We start from the raw sequence: 14,579 nt of genomic DNA, 5'->3' as shown, positions 1-14,579 counted from the left end.
GACGTGTGTTGCCCTCCTATAAAAGGCCTGGGCCAGGCCATATGGCCCCAGTCTCTGGCTGGCTGGCTAGCTGTCTGCTAGCTGTCTGTTTGAAGATGTGAGGAGAGGAGGATGGCCAGTCTGCTTTCTCTGCAGGCTTTTAGCATAGCGACCATGTCCCCCGCACAGCCTTTTAACACTATAAGCCTGGACACACAGGACGCAGATGTTATAAAGATAGAGAGGGACTGAAATATCTTCGGCTGTGCCATGTCTTTGTTGGTCCTACCCCCATTATAAGGCCATTGTAATAGGAAGAGATGGAGAGCAGGACAGGGTATTTGATGGAGGGACAGAGGGGAGTGGCAGCCTAGCTTATCCGTGTAGCTCTGCCTGCTCAGAGGGCATTTCCCCAGTTTAAATCATGGCGTGCCTAAGGCAGTAGAGGGCTTTGTAAAACCGTGAGATCAAACTGGTGTGTGTGCGTGTGCATGTACGTGTGTGTGTCACTAGCCTGTCAGAGCGGGGTGGGGAGGATGGGGCTGGGGATGTAAAACAGACCCCCTCACACACACATACATACAATTACACACACTAACACACAATGGAGTCATGGCAACATAGTTCTTCTGCGTCACTGACTGTGTCGGCGTGGCCTTGGCCCTCACCCAATACACTCGCCTCGTTTGCCACCTTTCTACTGAATATGGTGATTCTCACAAGACGTCCTCTGTCACACTTGTGAGAACTGCTCTGATATTTACTGTGAAATGTGTTTTGCAGTGGTATGGGGCAAACTAAAATTGAGTGAGTTGAGTTAATTTTATTTTTACAGGGACAGTGCACATTAATCAACGTTTCAGTAAAAGTGCCGGCTAATTTTCAACCGCAGTCCCTGGGCAGGTTATTAAAAACAATTACAATATAGACAATTATTGAGCAGTGAGCACACGCAGAGCAACATAGAACAAGCAAGAAGTAGCATACAGACATAGCAACATAGAACAAAAAGCAACAAGACAAAATCCATAAAAGCAACAAAGTGTTTCCACACCTCACAAGCTACAGACAACATGGAAAGCGGCAATACACACCTAGGGATTATGTTCACAAATCTGATTGACCTTTAGCCATGTCTTCATGTTTTTTGTGAAAGTGTGATAGGTGGTGCAGTTATGTGTGTCTGATGGCAGTGTATTCCAGACATGGGAAGCTCTCACAGAGAAAGCGGATTTACTAAAGGTGCTTTTCTTTAAGGGAACTATACAGTCACCTCTAGCGTCTCCTCTTCTCCAGCGTTTAATCTTTTGTGTACATTATAGTATGTTTAATCAATAATTTATCTCCCTTGGTATTTTTATAGCCTTTTTTAGTATATTTAAAGTGTATATTTTTTTATATTCTAAGCTAACTCAGCTAATTTGCTATCTCACTCCTCTCCTCCTCTTCTCTCTTTCTCTCTATCTCTATCCCTTCCCTAATTTAATCTCCTGTCCTATTCCCTACTCTCCTCCCCTCCCTTCCTTTCTTCCACTCCTCTACTCTCTCCTCTCTCCTCAGATGGCCGTCCGATTGGTGTGGAGGGCATCCAGGTGCTGGGTACAGGGAACCTGATGATCACAGATGTTGGGGTGCAGCACTCTGGCATCTACGTCTGCGCTGCCAACAAACCAGGGACCCGTGTACGCAGAACCGCTCAGGGACGTCTGGTGGTCCAAGGTGAGCCTTTAGTTACACACCCACTCAGTATAGGGTGTGTGTACAGTATGTGTATGTTTATGTTTCTGTGTGTGTGTGTGTGTGTGTGTGTGTGTGTGTGTGTGTGTGTGTGTGTGTGTGTGTGTGTGTGTGTGTGTGTGTGTGTGTGTGTGTGTGTGTGTGTGTGTGTGTCAGTGGAGGCTGGTGGGAGGAGCTGTAGGAGGACGGGCTCATTGTAATGGCTGGAATGGTATTAATGGGACGGAGTTAAATGTGGTTTCCATATGTTTGATACCGTTCCATTTATTCCATTCCAGCCATTACAATGAGCCCGTCCTCCTACAGCTCCTCCCACCAGCCTCCACTGGTGTGTTTATGTGTGTGATTTTGAATGGAAATCAATTTTAGGTCCCCACAAGGTTAGTAAAACAAATGTGTGTGTGTCTCATTCGCTGTGCAATTTTCTTACAATTAGTAGTGCGGGTAGAGCCTTCCGACCAAGCAGGAGGCATTCAGCGTGTGCCTCACATGCTTATCAGCCAAAGGGCCCTGCCCTCGGCCCCAGCCAATAGCAATACTGCTCCCAGTCAATATTTCATTGAATCTTCCTGTCCGTTGTTAGACAAGGCCCTGCTATAGAAGGCTCTGGAAGAAAGCCATGCTTTTGATTATGTGTCAATGTCTATGTTTTTTTTATTGATCAGTGAAAACTAGAACGCACCCTCAGCTAATGATCTGGTGCGATATACAATACATGTGTTTTATGATAAGAAACAAAAAGGCTAAAGCCTGGCTGTGGACACAGCCTTCAAGAAGCATTGCTTCATATTCTCATGGCAGCACTGTTCTCCTCCTGGATGTATTTCACAGTCAGGGCGCATATGACTGACTGACTGTCTGGCTATGAGAGGGTTGTTATGGTGATAAGGCCTCAGTGACTGTATAGAGTAGCAGCATACATGCGACTCTCTCCCGCCGTCCGGCCGGCTGTTTTGATCAGAGTAAGGTAGGCTGTTGCTTAAGAGAATTGATGTAATCTTCCTGGCCAGATGGTTGGCACAGCGGCCCTCTGCTCACTGCACTACCCTTCATTTACCTCAGAGTGAGAAAGTGAGGGGAAAGAGAGAGAGAGAAAGAGAGAGAGAGAAATGGAAAAAGAGAGATTGGGGAAGAGAGTAATAGAGTATGGGGAGATGGAGAGAGAGAAGGGTAGAGAGAGAGAGGAGGGGATTGAAAGAGGGAGAGAGAAAGATAGAGAGGGAATGGGGGAAAGAGTGCTGATCAGACCCACACCACAATTGCACATCAATACTCTCCCTGACCCACCATCCCCCTGCCTCCCTCCAGCCCCTACTCACATACACACAGCCTCTAAAGAGCCAACAGAGAGAGATGGAGAGAGAGAGAGATGAAAAGGGACACAGAGAGAGAGAGATGGAGAGAGAGAGAGATGGAGAGATAAAAAGGGAGTTGGAGAGAGAGATGGACAGGAGGATCGAGCCAACCTAATCCTCATCATACCACAGTGCCTAGAACGGTGTGAATTTCAGGTCCCGCCACTTTTACTGACAGGGTGACACAGTATGGAGATAGCTGAGATTAGAAAACCATCATAACACCTCTACTCTTAAGATGAGAATTAGATAGATAGAGGATGCTAAATAACTAGAACTGGAAAGGGGAGGGTTTGTTTACAGGAAGATAGTTTAGATAGAGGATGATAAATAACTAGACCTGTAAAGGGGAGGGTTTGTTTACAGGAAGATAGTTTAGATAGAGGATGCTAAATAACTAGAACTGGAAAGGGGAGGGTTTGTTTACAGGAAGATCGTTTAGATAGAGGATGATAAATAACTAGACCTGTAAAGGGGAGGGTTTGTTTACAGGAAGATAGTTTAGATAGAGGATGCTAAATAACTAGAACTGGAAAGGGGAGGGTTTGTTTACAGGAAGATAGTTTAGATAGAGGATGCTAAATAACTAGAACTGGAAAGGGGAGGGTTTGTTTACAGGAAGATAGTTTAGATAGAGGATGCTAAATAACTAGAACTGGAAAGGGGAGGGTTTGTTTACAGGAAGATAGTTTAGATAGAGGATGATAAATAACTAGACCTGTAAAGGGGAGGGTTTGTTTACAGGAAGATAGTTTAGATAGAGGATGATAAATAACTAGAACTGGAAAGGGGAGGGTTTGTTTACAGGAAGATAGTTTAGATAGAGGATGATAAATAACTAGAACTGTAAAGGGGAGGGTTTGTTTACAGGAAGATAGTTTAGATAGAGGATGATAAATAACTAGAACTGGAAAGGGGAGGGTTTGTTTACAGGAAGATAGTTTAGATAGAGGATGATAAATAACTAGAACTGTAAAGGGGAGGGTTTGTTTACAGGAAGATAGTTTAGATAGAGGATGATAAATAACTAGAACTGTAAAGGGGAGGGTTTGTTTACAGGAAGATAGTTTAGATAGAGGATGCTAAATAACTAGAACTGGAAAGGGGAGGGTTTGTTTCAGGAAGATAGTTTAGATAGAGGATGCTAAATAACTAGAACTGGAAAGGGGAGGGTTTGTTTACAGGAAGATAGTTTAGATAGAGGATGCTAAATAACTAGAACTGGAAAGGGGAGGGTTTGTTTACAGGAAGATAGTTTAGATAGAGGATGCTAAATAACTAGAACTGGAAAGGGGAGGGTTTGTTTACAGGAAGATAGTTTAGATAGAGGATGATAAATAACTAGACCTGTAAAGGGGAGGGTTTGTTTACAGGAAGATAGTTTAGATAGAGGATGCTAAATAACTAGAACTGGAAAGGGGAGGGTTTGTTTACAGGAAGATAGTTTAGATAGAGGATGATAAATAACTAGAACTGTAAAGGGGAGGGTTTGTTTACAGGAAGATAGTTTAGATAGAGGATGATAAATAACTAGAACTGTAAAGGGGAGGGTTTGTTTACAGGAAGATAGTTTAGATAGAGGATGCTAAATAACTAGAACTGGAAAGGGGAGGGTTTGTTTACAGGAAGATAGTTTAGATAGAGGATGCTAAATAACTAGAACTGGAAAGGGGAGGGTTTGTTTACAGGAAGATAGTTTAGATAGAGGATGCTAAATAACTAGAACTGGAAAGGGGAGGGTTTGTTTACAGGAAGATAGTTTAGATAGAGGATGATAAATAACTAGACCTGTAAAGGGGAGGGTTTGTTTACAGGAAGATAGTTTAGATAGAGGATGATAAATAACTAGAACTGTAAAGGGGAGGGTTTGTTTACAGGAAGATCGTTTAGATAGAGGATGATAAATAACTAGAACTGTAAAGGGGAGGGTTTGTTTACAGGAAGATAGTTTAGATAGAGGATGATAAATAACTAGAACTGTAAAGGGGAGGGTTTGTTTACAGGAAGATAGTTTAGATAGAGGATGCTAAATAACTAGAACTGGAAAGGGGAGGGTTTGTTTCAGGAAGATAGTTTAGATAGAGGATGCTAAATAACTAGACCTGTAAAGGGGAGGGTTTATTTACAGGAAGACAGTATAGATTGAAGGGTTGGTAATGGCTCACATCAACACCATTATCCCAGAAACCCTAGACCCACTCCAATTTGCATACCGCCTAAACATATCCACAGATGCAATCTCTATTGCACTCCACACTGCCCTTTCCCACCTGGACTAAAGGAACACCTATGTGAGAATGCTATTCATTGACTACAGCTGAGCGTTCAACACCATAGTACCCTCAAAGCTCATTACTAAGCTAAGGATCCTGGGACCTAACACCTCCCTCTGCAACTGGATCCTGGACTTACTGACAGGCCGCCCCCAGGTGGTGAGGGTAGGTAGCAACACAACTGCCACGCTGACCCTCAACATTGGAGCTCCCCAGCGGTGCGTGCTCAGTCCCCTCCTGTACTCCCTGTTCACCCACGACTGACGACTCCGACACCATCATTAAGTTTTCAGATGACACAACAGTGGTAGGCCTGATAAACGACAACGACAAGACAGCCTATAGGGAGGAGGTGGTGCCAGGTGGTGCCAGAATAACAACCTATCCAACAACGTAACCAAGACTAAGGAGATGATTGTGGACTACAGGAAAAGGAGGACTGAGCACGCCCCCATTCTCATCGACAGGGCTGTAGTGGAGCAGGTTGAGAGCTTCAAGGTCCTTGGTGTCCACATCACCAACAAACTAGAATGGTCCAAACACACCAAGACAGTCGTGAAGAGGGCACGACAAAGCCTATTCCCCCTCAGGAGACTGAAAGGATTTGGCATGGGTCCTGAGATCCTCAAAAGGTTCTACAGCTGCAACATCGAGAGCATCCTGACTGATCTGGTTGCATCACTGCCTGGTACGGCAATTGTTCGGCCTCTGACCGCAAGGCACTACAGAGGGTAGTGCGTACGGCCCAGTACATCACTGGGGCTAAGCTGCCTGTCATCCAGGACCTCTACACCAGGCGGTGTCAGAGGAAGGCCCTAGAAATTGTCAAAGACCCCAGCCACCCCAGTCATAGACTGTTCTCTCTACTACCGCATAGCAAGCGGTACCGGAGTGCCAAGTGTAGGACAAAAAGTCAAAAAGTTTTTACCCCCAAGCCATAAGACTCCTGAACAGGTAATCAAAAAGTTAAAGTGACTATGCATATATGATAAACAGAGAGTAGCAGCAGCGTAAAAAGAGGGGTTGGGGGAGGCTGCTATCTTGGCTAACCGGGCTATCTGCATTGTGTCCCGCTACCCACCACCCGCCAACCCCTCTTTTACGCTACTGCTACTCTCTGTTCATCATGTATGCATAGTCACTTTAACCATATCTACATGTACATACTACCTCAATCAGCCTGACTAACCGGTGTCTATATGTATGTAGCCTCGCTACTTTTATAGCCTCGCTACTGTATATAGCCTGTCTTTTTACTGTTGTTTAATTTCTTTACTTACCTATTGTTCACCTAATACCTTTTTTGCACTATTGGTTAGTAAGTAAGCATTTCACTGTAATGTCTACACCTGTTGTATTCGGCGCACGTGACAAATAAACTTTGATTTGATTTGAGATAGAAAGATTAGAACCAGAAGGATAGCTGACAGGCAAATAAACCTGCTGATGTGAGATTGGAAGGGAAAATAGTTGCTGATTGTGGGAATGATCTCGTTGTAAATTACGACTAGATGATCCCTAATTGCAGTCTAATTGTCTTCCCACTCAGTAGGAAGTTATTATGAAAATAACTCCTATCATAAATGAAAATATTGATGTGGCTAATAATACGTGCAGCTATGAATAATGAGGGGAGATAATTACCCCAACAGAAATAGCAACAGCAATACCAACCAACAGCTCTGATCAGATCCGGAGGAGTGTAATCACACATTTGAGGCGAAACTAAACACTGTTTAATTAAGAGGTAATAGAGATTTGCATTACCTGTAGCTCTGTGTCAATTAGCGCAAACGGAGCATGGCTCATAGCTCAAAGAGAGGAGGGAAAGAATGACTCCTAGGGAGGGAGGGAGGGAGGGAGGGAGGGAGGGAGGAAGGGAGGGAGGGAGGGAGGGAGGGAGGGAGGGAGGGATCATTGGCTGGAGACTGAAGGTCAGTAGTTGTGTAGTGTGCAATACTGAAAGACTTTCGTGAAAGATACTGTAGCTGCACTGCATTGCCTTTCACTCAGTTTATGTGTTCTATAACAGGTAGTCTGCGTTTGTGGATAGATTCCCTGTTCCCTCTTCTCCTCTTCCTCCTCCTCCCTTTTTGTGTTCCTAGATCTTCTTCTTCTAAGTTCCAATGATGATAATCTGATCCTCAGCTAATAATTGTTATGCTAAACTCTATCGCTAATCGCCCCCCCACACACACACACAATCTAATTCTGATCAATGTGATTAGGCTGGATTAAGCCCAGGATAATACGGCTTCATTCCTCTCTCCTCTTTTCCTTCCCTCTAGAAGGCTCTGGGAGCTTCCTGCTTTTTCAAAATACCTTGGTAGCTTATGTTTTCAGACCACTGGTGAAAAAATATAGTTGTTGTGCAGCATAGTATGGGGAATGAGAAAGACCCTGTCAGCAAGTTACTGTATCTGTGTAGCAAGGCGCTTTATATTCAGTTAGTAAGTAGCCCACTATCTGTCTTTCTCTTTCCCCTGCATCTGCCACAGCCCCAGCAGAGTTTGTGCAGCCTCCCCAGTCCATCTCCCGGCCGGTGGGCACCACTGCTATCTTCACCTGCCAGGCGCAGGGCGACCCTGTGCCCCAGCTCACCTGGCTGAAGAACGGGCAGATCCTGGAGCCTGGAGGGCACGTCAAACTCAGGAACAACAACACGTGAGTTAACGTACAGCCATGGAGATACATATAGTAAGCGTGTTCTATTGAAGTGTGTGTTGAAAGCAACAGGGACTGTACTCATTCTGTATGGTAATAACACTATATCCATTCATGCATGCAGCCATCCATCCACTGTAACAAAGCTACATGCCATATGTGCATGGCTGGCAGTGTCGTTGGCGTAATCAAACGCTCCATTATTTCTGATCTGATCTACTGCGCTAATGAAACAGCTGGCCAAGATGTCTGCCAAGAGATACACTGACTTGTTTTAAATGGAGCTGTGACATTACATTACGAGGGTATCTATCGAATCACTGCTGGACCGGCTCCCAAGGCTGTCCGGTGGAATTTCCAGGAACAGAACAGAATGCTCGGCCAGTGTATTGTGTCATTTAACATTCTCCATAAGAGAGATGACGAGGCCAGGTTACTGTGTTTAGAGTTGTGGTGGGCGGGCGGGCGGGTTGGGGCAGGCAGGGAGAGACGGGAGGGTTGTAATGAGGCAGGGACTGGTCTCGCTCCAGGTCTAGGAGTGTGGCTCTGTGTAGTGATAATGATTCAAGTCTGCTACTGTATTTGGAGCTTTGCTGTTTTATTGTCCTGAGTGGTTGTCACCACCGGTGTTTCCCCAGAACCGTTAAACACGGAGCCAGACAGCCTGGTGGCCGGTGTCAGAATGCTTCTCATTCCGGTCAAAGAGTAGACTCCAAACATAGCTAGGAGTTATAGCTCAGTAATACCTCAGGTGACTGGAGGCTTGGATGGTTCTCCTGAATTTGGTGCGCATACTTTTCAAGGTATTCTGTCAATGTCCTGCATGTGTTTGGATGTTTTCCAGTTGAAGATTTCACAGCACCTATTCCCTATACAGTGCACTGCTTTTGACCAGAGCCCATAACACAAAGAATATAGTATGTCATTACATATGAGGCAGATCTATATTTGTTCACGCAGACAGGGGAGATCGTATTATGCATACATTTGAACTGTCAGCCTTTGAAAGATTTATAGGTTAGATGCATTTCTGGCTGTGGGAAATGAAAGAAATTCTGTTCTGTATACAGGTTTATTATACATGATAAGTTCAGTGCTGTACACCAGCTGTGTTTTGCAAGAGTGAGAATCCGTGTGTGTTAATATTTATAAATGCAAAGGATGGTGAAGTGATTACATTACTTATGCACAAGAAAATCAATAAAGCGGGAGAGTGAAGTACATGTAAATGATGCAGGTGTTCCAGACCTAGTGGTACATGGGGAGAGAGAGGCCGAGGCACTACCATCACTCAGACACACTGCTCTCCTCTACCAGTCACAGTCACAGAGAAAGAGAGAGGGCCAGGCAGAGAGAGAGGGGGGGGAAGAGAGAGAGAGAGAGAGAGAGAGAGAGAGGAGCAGAGAGAGAGGGGGGCGGAGAGAGAGAGAGAGAGGGAGAGAGAGAGAGAGAGGAGCAGAGAGAGAGAGAGAGAGTGAGAGAGAGAGAGGGAGGGAGGGAGAGAGAGCACATTAGGCACTGGAGTTGGATGGCTGAAGCAGACTGTGTTGTAGGGAAAGAGTGATGGAGCGAGGGAGGGAGAGAAAGAGAGATGGAGAGGGGTTAGAGGGCAGCCTAGTGATAGACCTCCACCTGACACTGCTCTGCATCTCTCTGGAGCCTCTCATGCATCACACCCACTACGCTGGGACTGGTTAAGTATGGAGGCCAGAGTTCCAGCACCACCATTAGCTAATTGGCTGATAAACTGAGGTAGCCGAACACGAAATGTAGCCAGCCCAGTCATTTATGGAACATAACTTTACGTGGCATCCTAACTTACTGTTGTGAGGTAAGTGTTTGGGTGCGAGGCTGGTAGCTTACCTCATTGCTATTCTGATACATTCCTACAGCCCATCGTACGTCTCCATCTGGTGCGCTACAGTATTAGTTCTACAGAACAGTCTTTGTCGGATTGCTCAAGGAACTCAGTCTCTTGGTTGGGCAAGCAATGCAAGCTCAGTTCAAGCCCAAGTAGCCCTTATTTTCTGTTGTTGTCACAGCAGATCCTGCTGTTTTCCTTTCCTATGGAGGAATGATTGAAAGGATAGACAACCACATTCAACAGGCCCCAGTCTTCCCTACAGGTGCAAGGCAGAGGTAATGATCTACCCCTACAGCTCACTGTTTCTGCTGTTATATAGATATCTTGTATCTGATATTGGAGGTCTGCCTCTGTGCATGATTACCTAGCAGTGTGAGATTTTAATTAGAATGTTCCCACCATCCCTAGCTGTGTGTGTGTGTGTGTGTGTGTGTGTGTGTGTGTGTGTGTGTGTGTGTGTGTGTGTGTGTGTGTGTGTGTGTGTGTGTGTGTGTGTGTGTGTGTGTGTGTGTGTGTGTGTGTGTGTGTGTGTGTGTGTGTGTGTGTGTGTGTGTGGAAATGTATTGGTTTAAATGTGCTGGGAAATGGAAAAACACCTTATTGCAATCCAGGCGGTAGGCAGGCTATCAACATGCACCCACTACTTTGCAAAATGAGCTGGAGGCAGTATGAATTTTGAAAACATATACTTAATAGTTTGAAACCTGAACAGTTGACTTCATATTATGAGTCACGTCTTACCTTGCTTCAAAGTAGCCTAGTTAAAATCCAGCCATAGAAACGTGGAGGCAATTATTTTATCAAGACTTCCTGCTGTCATTAACCAGCATTTCTCTGCTGTTCTATTGGTTTTCATATCAACTTTCTTTCATTGTCGAGAAACCAAAGGACCAATCCTAGTCATATTAACAACCCATCCTAGATGTTGTTATTAGATTCCCCCTCTAAGTTTCTAACTGATATTTTCATTTCTGTCACATATGGAACAGCTCTCATTTTCCCACTAATTGCATTTTGGCAAATGTTTTATTGGCTGCTTCATTACAGGAGTTGCATGTTCTGTTCAGATGAATTACCATAATCTAAATGTGATTTATTTCATTCTGAGCACAGTGGGTGGACACCCTAATTGGTTACGCAACCAATTCATATGGGTCCGGTAAATTTCTCAAATGGCCAGTAAATTAAAATCTTCCCGGTCACGTTGTTCCGATGCCACATGTTCCTAACGGAAACCCTGGTGCGTGCATGTCTGTTCCTGCAAATGGAAGGGACAACACTAGAGATATGCACATACTGCACATTGTTCCCTACAGAATTATCTCATGCTGCTGACCTGCCAGAGAGGATAGGATAAGAAAGAAAGGGGATCGATTATTTGAGAGCATTTTACTCACGTGCATGCACACACATTAATCAAAGAACACACGTAAGCACACACACACGCACACACACACATTCACATGCATACATACACACACATATCAAACATGCAAATTCTCCCGTGCATTGCCCTTTAGACTGTCTCCCTGCAGCACGCTGTAACCAATTACACACTGTACCCAATTACACACTGTACCCAATTACACACTGTGGAAGTCTGACTGGTGTGAATTCTGTGTGAGCTAAGATGGTGTCACAATAAATTAAGATTGGCAGCTAATGCAAATATAACAGTAGGATTATATTGTTTTGACCAGGGACTTTACTTAGTAGTGTGTGTGTGCGTGCGTGCGTGCGTGCGTGCGTGCGTGCGTGCGTGCGTGCGTGCGTGCGTGCGTGCGTGCGTGCGTGCGTGCGTGCGTGCGTGCGCGCTGGATGTTGGTTGGTTGACGTAGAAGGGCAGAGAGTTGATGTTCTTCTCACGCAGGGCGGCACTGAGGGGTGGTCACGGGCTGTTCCTTAAACATGAAACACCATTACCCCAGTAATGAAAATGCTTAGCTGACCTCCATCAGAATCATGGCCTCAGAATGTGCTGCCTGCTTTCAGGGGAGTACGACACTTATGAAAGGACTGTTAATGGGAATATCTAAACCAGCCTGGCCCGTCCATGACATAGTCAGGATCATCTGAACCAGAAGGCTAATTATCAAACACAGTCAGACAGTGAATTGAAATTGCAAAGTAACATCTGAATCTGGGTAGAATGTCAGCCGACAGTAGTATATGTTGTAGAAATGGAATGATTTGTGGAATAGTTTTGACTTGTGAGGGTTGACTGTAAACTGAGGGCGAGACTAATTTTCTCCTATGTTTTTTATGGGTAATGAAGACTTCTATGATTTATTTGTGTGAGTACGTTTCAGTGAAGAGATGTGTCCTACTCCCTCTAGGAATATTCCGCTGTGCTGCATATTTTTTGTGTGTAGCTGAACCTATTAAAAGGGAAATATGTTTTCCTTTTTTTCCTGTTTTCATTCTGTGGGAGCCCCATTTTGTGATTCCAGCGAGCTGGGACCTGGGCATTGGCCTTGACCTCTAACCCTGCCTGCAATCAGTCATTTCCGTTGGCCTTCCGTGAGACAGCTCATTGCTCCTCCCTTTTCAAAGCCTCTGCTCTCCCCCCTCCCCTCTCCCCTTGTTCCCTCCTTTCTTCCCTTTTTCCCTCCCTCCCTCTCTCTAGTTTAGCCTTTCACAGGCCTTCGTTCAGTGACAACATTGCAAACACGGCCCCAGTGGCTGAACAACAGAAACCTCCCACGCCCCCAGCCCACTGAGCCCAGTTAGCCCGCACAGCTCCCTATCCCTAGCCCAGTGAGCCCACCCGAGCCACAGCCCCAGCCCAGTGAGCCTACCATAGCCTCAGCCCCAGCCCAGTGAGCCTACCCTAGCCCCAGCCCAGTGAGCCCACCCTAGCCTCAGCCCCAGCCCATTGAGCCCACCCTAGCCTCAGCCCCAGCCCAGTGAGCCCACCCTAGCCCCAGCCCCAGCCCAGTGAGCCTACCCTAGCCACAGCCCCAGCCCAGTGAGCAAACCCTAGCCCCAGCCCAGTGAGCCCACCCTAGCCTCAGCACCAGCCAAGTGAGCCTACCCTAGTCCCAGCCCACTGAGCCCACCCTAGCCTCAGCCCCAGCCTAGTGAGCCTACCCTAGTCCCAGCCCCAGCCCAGTGAGCCTACCCTAGCCCCAGCCCACTGAGCCCACCCTAGCCCCATCCCCAGCCCAGTGAGCCTACCCTAGCCCCAGCCCAGTGAGCCCACCCTAGCCTCAGCCCCAGCCCAGTGAGCCTACCCTAGCCCCAGCCCAGTGAGCCCACCCAGCTCCAGCCCCCTCACCCAGACTGGGGGGATCCATCAATCGGTGAAGTGGCCTTGAACTGATGAGTAAATGATGCTGTCAACCTGCCGGTCTGTCATGACAGCAAGGCCAGGCAGATGGCCCAAACACAGATCTTTTCTTCCCCACTCACACACGCACTCTGCCAAAACACTGACTCACGCTCTCGCTTTCTGTTTCTAAGATGCTCTCTCTCTCTCTTCATTTTTTACCCCTTTATCAGGAATGCTTTTCTCTCTCACTTGCTCGCTTTCCGGGATGCTCTTTCTCTCAGTTTCTCTCTCGCTCTCTCTTCAAAGCCTTTGCGCGTTGGTTGTCCTCCTGTGTGATGCCATTGTTCCTCTGACTGCAGTAGCTATAGTTTCTTTCTCCAGTCAAAGACTCTCTGTGTGATCTGCCAGATGATTGACACAAACCCAGAGAGCAGCAGCATCCGGTTCCTCAGTCTGCCTGGCAGCCCAGTGGTTGGTAGTCGGAGCTGCTGAAGAGGGTACAGCACAGGAGTCACGTTATAAGTCTGGTCTCAGACACATCCACCCTCAAAGCAAAAGGTCTCTGGGAAGAGGGGCAGGAATGTCGCTAGCTGAGTGCTCAACTCTGTTCTCTTATATAGACGTGGGATTTTCTAGTAACAACATTGATTCTAGTAAAAATGCAAATTCAAATGAAATTCAATGACATTTTATTTGTCGCGTACACATAGATGCTGTCGTAGGTGTAGTGAAATGCTTATGTTCCCAGCTTCAACCGTGCAGTAATACCTAACAATACAAATCAACACAGGCAAATACAAAAAATGAAAAGAAAGGAATTAAGAAATATATAAATATTAGAACAAGCGGCGTCTGGAATCTAAATATATATGTACAGTATGATGGTGTCTATAGACATTATGGGCAGTATATGAATAGAACATTTGTGTACAGCAGTAGTTATATGAGCCTTGATTAGAATACAGTATATACATATGAAGACGGTTACACAGTATGTAAACATTAGATTCTGAAAACGCTTACCTGTACTTATGTTTGTCCTATACAATTGCGGTGCTGAAATTCATACTTTTAATAAAAACTTTTAGCGAATACAACTACCTACTTTTCCCTCATTGCTCATACTATGTAAGTCGAGATTCAATTGGGTCCGTGCAATCCGGGGTCCTTGGGATGTAAATTTCTCTAATGTCCGGTAAATTAAAATATTGCCGGTCAAATGTCCGGCGCCACCTTTTGGAGAAGGAGAAGGAAGATGTCCCTCAGGAGGGTTTTGACTAGAAAGCATACAACTTTTGTCAAATTTGACTTTTCGTAGCAGGCTAAGACAACTTACGCAGTAGGTTAGGAGAATTAGGTTCACGTGGGGAAAAGGGTTAGGGTTAGGGTGGGCTAAAATGCAAATAAATGCATTCTTTCTAGCCATGACCCATCAG

The 14,579-nt window shown here is 45.7% G+C and overlaps 1 protein-coding gene across 1 annotated transcript in view; it reads left to right on the top strand.

The window, feature by feature from the left end:
- LOC120024841 (immunoglobulin superfamily DCC subclass member 3-like) overlaps window positions 1-14,579 on the top strand; it is a 106,678-nt gene that overhangs the window by 80,775 nt on the left and 11,324 nt on the right. The window contains exons 6-7 of the mRNA XM_038969163.1: window positions 1,540-1,698; window positions 7,843-8,008. Coding sequence (XP_038825091.1) covers window positions 1,540-1,698; window positions 7,843-8,008 — 325 coding nt within the window. The remainder of the gene's footprint in view (window positions 1-1,539; window positions 1,699-7,842; window positions 8,009-14,579) is intronic.

The sequence above is a fragment of the Salvelinus namaycush genome, chromosome 30, assembly GCF_016432855.1.
Source record: "Salvelinus namaycush isolate Seneca chromosome 30, SaNama_1.0, whole genome shotgun sequence".
NCBI lineage: Eukaryota > Metazoa > Chordata > Actinopteri > Salmoniformes > Salmonidae > Salvelinus > Salvelinus namaycush.
This window is presented reverse-complemented; position numbering and strand designations above follow the sequence as displayed.